The sequence below is a fragment of the Lytechinus variegatus genome, chromosome 16 (genome assembly GCF_018143015.1).
Source record: "Lytechinus variegatus isolate NC3 chromosome 16, Lvar_3.0, whole genome shotgun sequence".
Lineage (NCBI taxonomy): Eukaryota > Metazoa > Echinodermata > Echinoidea > Temnopleuroida > Toxopneustidae > Lytechinus > Lytechinus variegatus.
This window is the reverse complement of record NC_054755.1, coordinates 21312530-21325463: the sequence shown is the minus strand read 5'-3', so window position 1 is coordinate 21325463 and position 12934 is coordinate 21312530. Positions and strand designations below refer to the sequence as shown.

Sequence of the window (12934 nt, the reverse complement as noted above, 5' to 3'; positions counted from 1 at the left end):
CTGCATATCGGGCACGTGTATAAAAAAATGTCCAATGCTGATGCACACTTTTGTCACAGTGCGCCAACTTGATGCCTGTTACCATGGTTAGATATTTCATTCATGAGTCCACTGTTGGAAGAGTGGACTCATTAATTCATAACAGTGGACTCGTTAATAATGTTGAGAACCACAGCAACAGGCGTAAATTTGGCGCACTGACAAAAGCGTGCATCACCATTGGACATTTTTTACTATACGCAGTAAAATAAGTGTAATCATACAGGAAATCTACATAAACCATGGACTCAACAGTGGGTTTTCAAAACCACCTTTGTGAATATTGAGTTCTAGTGATGTAATTAACCATACTTATTTTGCCTGGGAGAATGTCCAACATGAATTAGGTAGGTGCTGTCAGGCAATATGAGGCTGCCACCATTGCCACATTTTTAAAAATACAGCTTTTTCTTAGCTGTCTGTAATTTGTGTATATTATATGTTTCACAAAGATTTAAGAGTGACTTGGTTTCGCACTTGAATTTCCAGTCATGTGCAGTATTAAAGGCGTCACTGCATGGGTCAAATCATGCTAAGAGGATGCTCACTGCAGCCTGCTGCGTATAAACCAATAAGATTGCGCGTTACATATAATGTGCGCGTCAGCATTTATGCACGACTCTAAGGGGGTGTTGCAAGAAAATATCTGGAATCAATTGCAAAATATTCTGTTGCAATTTTACTACTAATAGATCAATTTTAACCGTCGCAAATTAGTTAAAATTGCATGTTTGAAGTAGCAAATTCACAATTTATTTCAGAACTTGTGATTGATTTAGGGACCGAAAATAGACTTGCAATTGATCGCAAGTTTCTTGCAACGCCCCATAAGTCATACTTGACTCTTTGTGAGACACCCCCCCCTCTGGAGTTAAACAAGGGTGTGACTTAACTATCAGAACACAGTCCTACTATGGAGTACTTAATTTCATTGTCATATTTTGCCATATATTCTATGCTTACCACCAGCAATGGTGGAATGTTCAGATTGTTATAGTACTCTGTTAGCATGATGTTACTTTGATGTATCTGTATCTCAGGGAACACAACAACCTGAGCTCCGTAACACAAAGATTAGCAATCAATCGCTAAATGAACTGACCAATGAATATCAATGTTACACGCGCATTTGGTTTAAAATACTGACCAGGAACCAATCAGTGCGGTTCTTTCATATTTGCAATCCATCACAAACCTTTGTGTTACGGAGCCCAGATCGACTTGGGAGAAATTTGATGATGATCCATAGCATTTATATTGCACCATATTTATGTTCAAACATTCATAGGCGCAGGCTCATCCAATTGAGCTGATTATTACACAACTGCTGAAACTGATTTGAGAGATGATTTGAACAAGAAATTTAAAGAAGCATGCTGTTCGTGATATGGTTTTTGACAAATTGATTCGAGTTTGGTAATTATTCAACTTGTGGGATTACAAACCTCATTTAAACCATATATTGCCTGGGATCTCAATTGTACTCCGCAAGAAATTTACCCACTTTGTGCTGCACTCTACCCAGGTGAGGTAAATGGGTAGCGGCAGATAGTAATTTCTCATAAAGCTGTGAGCACCGGAATCAGTAGACTACATGTACATGTGGTTCATCATTCAGTTAAAAAAATTCTCTACTTTTTAATTTTCTCTCGTGGTGTGGTCCGTATGCCTTTAATAACAATAAGTGATTGACCCTCAAGCTTTTTATGATAATGAAATTTGGATTGTGCACGTATCGTGAAACACAGATTATGAAAATTAATATTTATTATTGCAATATTTTGTATACCACTACTTTAATACATGTATGCAATATTTGTGATTATGACAAATGTTGAGTCTGTACATGTATCTTTCTTAATGTCAGACCATTATCAAGTCTGCAACGTGGTTGCAACTTTTTTCTGAATGGAAGTTGATGAAGAATTAGTTTTGTTCATGTTTAAATCATTAGTGAAATTCAGTTTACATGTGAAAATGAAAAAAAAAAATATATTTTTTGAGATTTTCTTTTACTTGTTTACTTTTCTTTCTCTATTGTTGTTATTGTGACTCTTCATATAAGTTTGACTGTATACGCAAAGTTGGCTACCAGTACATTTTGTCTTCAGTTTTGTATGATATATTGTGTGTCTCAATGACCAATTATGTTCTCAACATTTATATAATAGGTCATTTCCATGTATGTCATGTTTAAATCTTGCTATATGTATGAAATATTGAAATGTGAGATGCAATCAAAGAAATATATTTGATACAAATAAATGAATTCGAGTTCATAATTCTTTGTATATTTTCTATTTATTTACATTTATTTACCAATGTGCAATATATATATTTATGACAAAAAAGGCTATTTTCATAAATATTATTCTAAGGGTATATCATGGTTATTCCCTTCTAACAATAGATGTGAAGACATTTCAAAAATATTTTCACCACACTTCACAATGACATCATCAATGTGGCTAATTTGAAAATCCCATATCAATCAAAATAAAATAAAGAAATTGAAATTGGGGACATTTGATGTTTAATATTAAATATCTTTTCAAAGCTTTCCATTTCTAATCTTGTAGACAATTCAAATAAGTTCAAATTGATATCAGGGATCTGTTTCATAAAAATGTCTAATGATTATCATCCCCCCATAAAATATATATATATATATATACATATATTTAAAGCAACGTGATGAAAAACTATTTGTCTACAACCACTTTGTCTACAGCCTACACAAATTGGAAATCGGCCTTACTGGGCATGAATAATAGCCAGGTCCCACTGGCTGACGGACACGAAATGCATTTATAACGTATACGGCGGACAAGCAAAATTTCGCGGTGGATTCCGTTTTCATTCGCTCCAGACAATAGACAAAATGGGCGGAAATGAAATCACAGTGGACCGATGCTAAATGGATATAGAGCGTATGAAACACGTACGCAAAAAGTGCACAACGGATACATAACATTTTCCAATGGATGGCAAGATTCTTTTCCGTTTTACATCCTCTCTGCATACCACTAGCGTACCTACAGGGGGGGGGGCAAATTGCCCCCCCCCCTTTTTTTTTTTGCTTGTCAATTTTTTTTTTCCGATTTTGCCCCCCCCCCCGTGGAAAATCCTAGGTACGCCACTGCTGCATACGGTATGTAAGTGCAGTGGGACCTACCCTTAAGGGAGAGAAGCAGTGCTGTAGAAGGGAAGATTCCACATCATGGGCTACCCCATGATAAAAGGAAAAAAATCAAGGTATAAATGCCCTTTTCGTAATTTTATTAAAGGGGATGGCAAAAGCAGAAAGAGGCAGATCAAAAACAAATCAATCATGTGCCCATGATATTCTCAGCAAATCTCATAAAGCATATGTTGAACTTCTCTATTCCCATTAATAGCCAAGAACTGAAACAATCAGGTTCTACAAGTCCCACAGTCAATAGGGATTTCATTTCTTGTTTATGTTCCTTGACAAACAGGTGCAAAGTACTTCCACTGTTCTTTCATAAGCACCTCTGATTGGGGAGTGGAAAATGATTATAGATACTAGGACTTGGAGACGGAACTTAATGCCTCTATTCGTTATCAAGAACTCTCTGGGAAAACCGTTATCTGAATCTTACAAAATCACCTTTACATGTTCTCCTGCAGTATACTGTAGGGTGCAGATAATGCCAGTTCTTTCGGGTCCTATAAAGACTTGTTGATATTTCATCTTGTAAGGTCCGTTTTATCTGGACTTTCCATTGTAATTACCTGGCACTTCTGCTTATCAGCCAAATCACTAGAACTGCTGCTTTCTGAATCTGATGACATTTCATCAATGGCCCCTTGAGTCCAAGATGCAACATAATTCCACAGTTCTTTGATATCCTAGACTCAAGGTTGAACTGTTTCTCAGGCTCCTGAACCAAGGGGTGCAACCGAGTTCCACCGTTTATTATCAGAAGCTATCGCTGGAACTACTGCTCTCTGAATCCGAAGACATCATCTCGACATCGTCCTCGTTCTCTTTGCCGTGACCAGGGACGTTGAGATCTATCCCAGCATCCCCCGTGATGCGATTGACCCCCGTTGACATGCTGCGACTTGCCGTAAGTTCGCTTGAAGGTTTCCATGTCAGGCCCCCAGTAGCACCAGCTGAAAAATTGAACAAATATGAATCGTGAAAAAACTGTGCTCGAAAACTAGAATTATGGCTTGTTCTTTGCAGATAAGGTTTATAGGTAATATTTTGAAAAAAACATTCTTCTTTGTTCCAGTGGCATAGTGACCCAAAAATTTTGAGGGGGTCACATATGGTGCAAGAGGCAATAATGTTGACATATCTAACACAAAAATCTAATCTTTTTTTTATAGATTAGTTATAATAGTCAGAAAATCATATCATCCTTTTCCCTTCCTTTTCTTTTGTTTTGATTCGAGAAATGATTCGAGAAATTGCTTAGGACCTGGGCCCCTTCTTACAAAGAGTTGCGATTGATCAACCTCAACTACATGAATATGGAAATCCATATTTGCCAAAAATTTTCCTTCAGGAAATTTGCACAATGTCCTTGGTAAACGAAGAGGAGCGCACTGAATTTTCAAGAAACAATGAATGTATGAATACACATCATATCTAGAAAATATAAACAAATATGCATTATAGGTGTTGGCGTTGCTGGCTTTCCGTAGTTGTGGTTGATCAGATTAATAACAACTCTATGTAAGACCAGGGGGCCGTTGCATAAAGCTGTTCGTAAGTTAAGAGCGACTTTACGAACGACTGGTCAACCTTTCTTACACGCTAAACCATCGCCAATTGTGTATACCATTTACCAAAAGAAAGGATCACCAGTCATTCTTAAAGTCGTTATTGACTTACGAACAGCTTTATGAAACACCCACCAGGCCTTGAAATCTCACCTGCACTCTGTGCACCATCTCCACCAGCTCCGTTCTGGCTCACTTGAGGTAGATTACTCAGCCTCCCCAGGATACCCATCCTCATCTCAAGGTCCGTTGGGTAGGGTCTACGAGGATCACCTTGATGTGAACGGAGCCAAAAAATGTAATGCAGAAATCAATGGAAAATGACAATATTTCAGTGATTCAGTCAAGACAAATACAGAAGGGCTTGATGGCAAAGGCTCCATTACATCATTCCGTGCAAGCTTTGCGTGCAATGTGCGGGTGACTATGCAAGTTGTCCGCAATTGCCCGCAAGAGCACACACAAATCTGATATCAGGGGTGTGAATGGTCACAAAAAAAAAATCTGACAAAAAGCTGAAGAGTGTTGAAAAAGTCTGAAAAAGAAAGACCTCTCTTACTTTTTACACAGAGGAAAGCCAAAAATAAGCTAAAAATAACCTGAAAATCAAAACAAAAAATCTGAATTCTCACATCCCTGTGATATGCACGCAGAAAAGTTTTGAGCATGCATAAAACTTTGTTGCAGGTAAGGTACGGGCAATTACCTGAAAAGCTTGCATGAACGGTATGACAGGGCCTTAACTTGTATTGGTTTTGTATAACTGACTCAAGAAATATGCATCCCTACCCTCAGATCTGTTGGGAAGGTTCTACCAGGATCATCCAATGTGAACAAGGCATAGAATCATAATAAAACATATCATTAATAATAATAATAGGCAATAATATAGCGCCACCTATCTAAAAATATTCTATTCCAAGGTGCATTGTTATTATTATTACTCCAGCTTTAGCTCGAGCTGCCTTTCAGCACCCAAGCATTCAAGGAATTAATCCTGCCGGGTACCCATTCACCTCACCTGGGCTGAGTGCAGCACAATGTGGATAAATTTATTGCTGAAAGAAATTACTCCATGACTGGGATTCGAACCCACGACCCTCTGTTTGAAAGTGAGAAGACTACCCCATTGGGCCACAACGCTCCACATTGCACTTAATACCTACGCTTCTATTAAACTGCCTATGGTTCGTCATCAACATTAACCGCTATCTCTTCCCTAAATTGGCAACACATACCTGGTTCCCACGTCAGCGGTGCAGCGACAGCATTGGTAGCACTGATCCGGTGTGCATACTTGATGAGTTCCTCCGATGATATCGCTCCTTTCTTGGCTTGCTTGATGGCTTTCAGCTTTTCTTTGGCCTGGTAGATGGCTGTGGCCTAAAAATATGACAAAGCAAAATCCATACATGAATTAGGTCTATGCATATTCGAATACTTCACAAAGATAGTAGAAATATTACCGAGGTCGTTTTATAGGTGACACGACATTCACTCTTGCGACAATTGCTCCGGGCTTAATTTCATCTAAGACAGGGTTAGGGTTGCAAAAAGGTTTTATGTTAGAGTTAGGTTTAGGGAAAGGTATAGTGTTAAAACCAGGCTTGAAGTTGGTCACTTGATTAGTGTGTGGAATTTAGAGCATAGCAATTCTCACCACAGCAAAAGTCATGGAAGTATTTTATAAAGCTGTTCATAAGTTATGAATGACTTTATGCACGCCTGGTGATCCTTTCTTGTGCTTAATCAGAAATCACATAAATATATTTGTTGATCACTATGTTTTAAAATCTTATTTCTTGATAGAATTCTTAAGTGAACTGTATTTTCTTTTGTTCAATGCTTCTCACATCACTTGGCGAGTAGTTTCCCACAGTAGGGCCAGAAAAGGAAATTGACTTTTTTCCAAAACATGTCAACACCCAGTCCCTCACATATTGATTTTCTTTGTTTTGCATAATAAAGGAACGCTCAGTGAATGGGAAATAAATCAACAAATATTACGATGTAATTTTTACCAGAATGTACTCGGCTTCTTTGAGTTGTTTCTGCAATGTTTTGATATCTTCATCTCTCTTATCTACTTCTTCCTGAAGGCCCTCAATCTCCTGCTTCATCTTCCTCTGTTCTTCCGTCTCTTTCAGCGTTGCTTCCAGCTCTTCATTCTTCTTCATCAATATCTCCATAATCTGTAGATGAAAGATAAAGACAAAACACATGACAGATCAATTTCCAATTGAAAAAAAAATTGCTACTCAAAAAAGTAAATTTACTGAACAATTTTTCAATACATTTTTTAAGATTCAATTAATTAAAGTAACCATCATCAGTAACAATACAATTGCAGAGATACACACAAAAAATTAATCATCATCAGACATATTGCATATCGATACAAATAACAAAATATACATCCACAAAATGAGTGACCCCAGAAAAGGCATAGCTTATAAAAAGGGGCCATCAAGTGAAAATACACACTGAAAATATTACATTTACACTAAGTATACTGACACAACAACAACAAAAAAAAACTCACACAATAATTTGATTAAAATTTTCTGTTGACATGTTTTTGAAAAAAAAAACACACATGATAATTTGATTAAAATTTTCTGTTGATGCATTATTTTTGTTTTATTAGATTTTGCTTCGTCTTTAATAATTCTTAGCTTAATGTGACAAATTAAGAAGAACTTACTTGAGGTTCATCAGGATGAGGAACTCTCTGCCTAACTGCTGATGTTGCCTCGCCGAGATCTCTGTGTAAACGAAAAAAACGACACAAATTAATATTTTTCTACAGCTTCTTTACACAGAAGTTTGCAATTCTGACAGTATTAGAAAGAATAAAAATACAGTATGTTCTGTTATGTTGTGGCCTATGACTTATGAACATGCAAGCCAACAAAATATCCCTCTCTTTCCTACGTTTTTCCCTTTCTTCTTTCCGCTGTCTCTCTTTCTTTCTGTCTTTCCTCTTATTTTCCCATTTCATTTTTCTTTTGACTTTACTTTTTCTATTGCCCCGTTTCTATTCTCGAGTTCTTCCACCCCTTTACTCTTTTTCTGTTATTGTTCATTTCTATCTAAAGGGGAAGTTCACCCTGACAAAAAGTTTATTGTAAAAATAGCAGAAAAAATATTGCAGAAGGTTTGAGAAAAATTCATCAAATAATTAAAGTTATTAGAATTTCAATTATTTGATTTGTGACGTCATATGCGAGCAGCATTCCTACATAGCGAATGGTAAAAAATCAATGAAATGTCATTTTCTCAGAAAATTGAAAATGGTTTTTACTGTACCTTTTGTATATCAATAGAAAAATCATTTCACACCCGATCATGAATAGAAAACAAAATCAAGTCATCAGGAACCATATAAAATTTGAAATTCATGCGTTTTATATTACATAACACATGGGGCAGCTGCTCGTTTATGACGTCACAAATCCAAAACTTTGAACTCTAATAACTTTCTTACTCTTTAACGGATTTTCCTCAAACCTTCACCAATATTTTTTACTATTTTTTCTGCTATTTTTACAACAAAGTCTTCTTCAGGGTGAACTTCCCCTTTAATTTCATGCACTTTTTCCTTTACTCGTAGACTCTAATGCTCTGTTTTTTTCATCTTCACAGTATATCAATCCCTAGTAAAAGTAGTCCCAGGGCCTGCAGAGGTATACTGCCCTCCCATATACAAGTTAGTGTTTAGCTACTGGTGACTGGGTTAAATTTGCAAGTCTTGACTCTTGACCGCATCCATCTATGCACGCCGTCTAAGCTTGTAGAATATTAACAAGGACCATGCGTGTATGAGGCGTGAACGCACATGGCGGCAAGCATGAATTGCAGAAGGATAGAGGTTGAAGTGTGAGTGAATTAGTTTCATGACATTTTCATCCAACAAGTTGTTTTTATTCTGATTGGGGTGCGAGGCACTGCTACTATGGAACAAGGCAAACACCAAGCATTGTCTCGCCTGCATATTGCAGTTATGAAGAGAATGCATGTCAAAACTATGCTATATGACTTCTGAGGCTGTCATCAGTTTAGGGGGTTAAGTGTGGTTCTGACAGTTTACATATGCATTAATGGTATAGGCTTACTTTATCCCTAGAAAATCACATAACATTAAGAATGCTGTTAATACTATGAAGCTATAATTATTTTCATGCAAGTAAGGAAATGAATGTTAGTGAAAAAGAAAGGAATTGATAATAATGTGAGTAAAATTGTAAAATTGAATTAATTATTAAGGTGTTTTGGCAAACTTATTGTTTGAAAAAATGGAGGAAAGGTTGTGCATGAAAGATAAATATAAAAACTTATTGTGTGTGATTTTTAGCCATCTTGCCTTCACTTTAGCAGCAGGGTTTTCTAAATTGATCTGTGTGCATATGATAAGTAAATGATGCAAGAGTGAAGTACTACAAGCTATAGAAAGATATTGTGTGTACAACAAAGCACAGTGCCAGTCATGGAAAGTTCATTGACCTTTGACCTTATTAAAATTCGACTCATATTCCAACTTGACCTGTGCCTTCAAGAGATGGACCTCTGGTATGAATTTGGTGATCCCACCTCGAAGCTATTGAAAGTTATTGGGTGTACAACACAGCACAGTGCCAGTCATGGAAAGTTCATTGACCTTTGACCTTAATCAAATTAAACTCACATTCGAAGTTGACCTGCACCTTCAAGAGATGGACCTCTTGTATGAATTTAGCAATCCTACCTCGAAGATATAAAAAGTTATTATGTGTACAACACAGCACAGTGCCAGTCATGGAAAGTTGATTGACCTTTGACCTTAATCAAATTCAACTCACATTCGAACTTGACCTGCACCTTCAAAAGATGGACCTCTTGTATGAATTTGGCAATCCTAGCTAGAAGGTATAGAAAGTTATTGTGTGTACAGCACAGCACAGTGCCAGTCATGGAAAGTTCATTGACCTTTGACCTTATTCATAGCTCATAAATAAATATTTATGAGCTAGTGCAAGTATTTTACAATTCACGATATTCATTTGCCGATTGATTTTTTTTTCTTTTTAAATTGGCACTGCTCATGATATCGTCGCCCTCTCATATACGCATCTTGTAACTAGGCTACGAACAAAGAAGGAAAATGGCGACAAGATCATCGGTGCAGTATCTGCTCATCTTCTTCCATTATTTTTCTTAATATAGGGATTAATTCTAGTGTAAAAAAAATTGAATATGTAATGGGGGATTTAGTGTTATTCATCCATTTACATAATTATGACGCTATCGACTATCAAGATAAACAAATCAAGTATTTTTGGGCAACATTGTTTCTCCATGTTCTCTAAACGCTCTCCTTCTCGTGTGGGCCTATGGCTTGCCGCGCCAGTGGGGAGTAAGCCTACTATAGTAGATGATTTTTACTCCCCAGACGCCTCCAGGCTATGCATGATAGCGAGCCATCTGTGTACGTGTACGAGGAGAAATAAAACAAAAAATGTTTGAAAACTCGAATAAACAGACAAGACGGCTGCCAGCTGTCTACGCGAATTCAAGAACCCACAAATATGTTTTGAAGCTGCCAAGCGCGAAACATTAATCCCGCGAAACTAACAGTAACCAGTAGAGGCGCACGGCCAATATTGGAGACTGTCCTATGTGGGAGATTATCTCCAATATCAGAGACTTGTAAAGAATTTGGGTATCCAATTTCAGAGACAGTCTCCAGTTTTGGAGACTAATTTTCTTTATTTACATTTGCGGCAATAGGGGGGGCCCGGATTACCTTGGCGGCAAATAAAAATGTGATAAGCAGATTCCTCATAAAAATTTACACCTTTTCACTGCAAGGGGGATGGGGGGGGGGGAGGCTCCTACTCCTAGAGAGTAAGAATCATTTTCTAATGTACTGTAAATGCTGGCGTGTTACCAGTAGAGGCCCACGGCCAATATGGGAGACTCTCCAATACATAGCCATAGGGGAGACAATCTCCCACATTGGAGACTTGCTTTGCAAAAGGACAAAAGAAACAACAACAAAAACACAATTTTTTCCACCCAAAATTTTGTCTCGCTGAGGTCAGAAGCCCATTTGTTTTGTGTGTGGATGACAACAAAAATCCTTATCAAATTCAAAACAAAAGTAGACAGTGAATTTTTAAAGTAGACGGTGGCCTTGCTCGGCCAGGTGCGCCGAGATCTGCCGCATGCTGGCTGGTTCGCCTCCGATCCCGGCTTGGGATGCCTGGCCTGGGCGCCGGTGACGCGCGAGTCGTTCTCGCCCGCGTTGAGGGAGAACCAGAAAATCGTTCATCAAATATATTCATAACATCACCAAAAACACACGGTATAATCGAAATTATCTCACTTTGTTAACACTTCTGCTTCTTCCACAAGAGAAAGAAGTCTTGATTTTGCCGTCATGGAAGCTGCCATCTTGCTTTTGTCTTGTAGAGTTGTGACAGAATTAGACGTAGATGGTGCTCGACTACTTGATAGATTTGACAAAACTTGTGAATGAAAATGTAATTATATTTTATTTTATTTGCCCCCACGGTGCCAAAAGGCGTTCTTTCAACAAAGTTCAAATTTCAAAGGAAAAAATACTAGATAAGGCTTCAGCCTCCATTTTTTTTCACCATCGGTTTTTAGTATTTTTAAAAAATTTATTTATTTTTGCCCCCTTGATCGTCATGCCCATGAATTAAACTATATTATTAAACTTGGGGGGGGGGGCACTGCATTGTTTGTGAACAATGCCGTGCCCCCCATTGCTTTGTCTCCTCGGGGTCACGGTCCGCTACTGCATATGACACATTAATATAATGAAACATACTCAATATATGTTGTTTTTTCCTTCTTGTCATCAAAACCTTTTTTTAGTTATGTAAATCACCACGAGGGATCGGGGGCATTTGCTAACTTATCTTTTAAGCTGATAACATCACACACAATTTAAAAAAAAAATTACTTAAAAATAGATATATGCAAAATTTTCATCTTGAGAAATCACGTGGGATTGGGATTGATTTTTACAAAAAAATATTTCATCATAAAAAAGGGAATTGCATCGAATATGATCTCGAAGTCTAATCTGGGCCAGTTCATTTTATAGGAAAGCTCTCTCTGACTTGTTTTCGTTATTATTATTATTATTATTATTATTATCATTAGGCCTAGTAGATCGAGATCTAGTAATAGTTAATTGCCTCTCAGGTGGCGTGAACAAACTTCCACATCGATTTGGGAGTATACATGGTATACATGTATTAAACTTCTTCCTGTAATTCCTGCCGGTGGCATATTATCGTACTGGTTGTGCTTGTCAAGTGCCCATGCAAATGAATAGTGTGAGTAAAAATCTTTACAAAACTATGTGCTGCTAAAAACAGAAGAGGCAAGTTAACGAAGCCTCCGTTGCTGCACCTCCTACTTGAAAGACGCGACGGGGAGGTGCTGTGAACTATCTTTGCTGGGAGTGAGTTCCATGATTCTGATCCGGGTGGGGGGGGGGACAGTCAAATATATTGCTGTACACACGCGTGACCAAGGGATTTCCAAACACCCCCTAAATGAGTTATTCTCTGTGTGTGAAATAACCCCCTAAACATATTTTTCGTGCCTTTATTACACATTTTTGGCCCCTAAACCAGTTGTCGCCAAAACATGACCTCGGGGAAGAAGCTAATTGCATGGGGGAAAAACATACCCTAAACACGCGTTTGGGTAGTATTAAAAAAAGCTTTGGGGAAAAAACATAGGCCTACCCTAAATACTTTTGACCCCGCGATTGACCACCAGTACGTCTTTCAAAACTGCCACCCTTTTTCTTGAAAATCTGTGTTTTTATACCCTTAACGTGTACACGTGTGGACCGTGTCCAAAACTGAAAAAAACACCCCTTTCAACGCATTTTTTTGTTACGCCTGTGTATAGCAATATATTTGACTGCCCCCCCCCCCCCCCCCGGATTGGCATCATATCAGGAAAGAATAAAATTTTGATATATTTATTGGATATGAATTTACCCAAATTAGACAAACCACCCTCTGTGAATTAGTGAACACTCCCGCAAAAAACAAATAGAAAAAATTAAAAAATTATAGCCCCCTCCGGCCCGGCTGGCCCTGGGACCATTGCTGCC

General features: G+C 37.8%; 1 protein-coding gene across 2 annotated transcripts; it reads right to left on the bottom strand.

The window, feature by feature from the left end:
• Positions 1-3142: 3142 nt before the first annotated feature.
• LOC121430063 (mediator of RNA polymerase II transcription subunit 4-like) lies at positions 3143-11267 on the bottom strand. Of its 2 annotated transcripts, none has more exons than XM_041627336.1 (6): positions 11159-11267; positions 7499-7559; positions 6816-6986; positions 6033-6177; positions 4930-5067; positions 3143-4179 (listed from the first exon to the last, which is right to left on the bottom strand). In XM_041627336.1, the coding sequence occupies exons 1-6, from the start codon at positions 11224-11226 to the stop codon at positions 3983-3985; spliced, it is 780 nt and encodes a 259-aa protein (XP_041483270.1). In that variant the 5' UTR covers positions 11227-11267; the 3' UTR covers positions 3143-3982. The 2 variants fall into 2 exon arrangements, with proteins under 2 accessions (XP_041483270.1, XP_041483271.1); XM_041627337.1 differs by having other exon boundaries at positions 4948-5067.
• Between the last annotated feature and the right edge of the window lie 1667 nt (positions 11268-12934).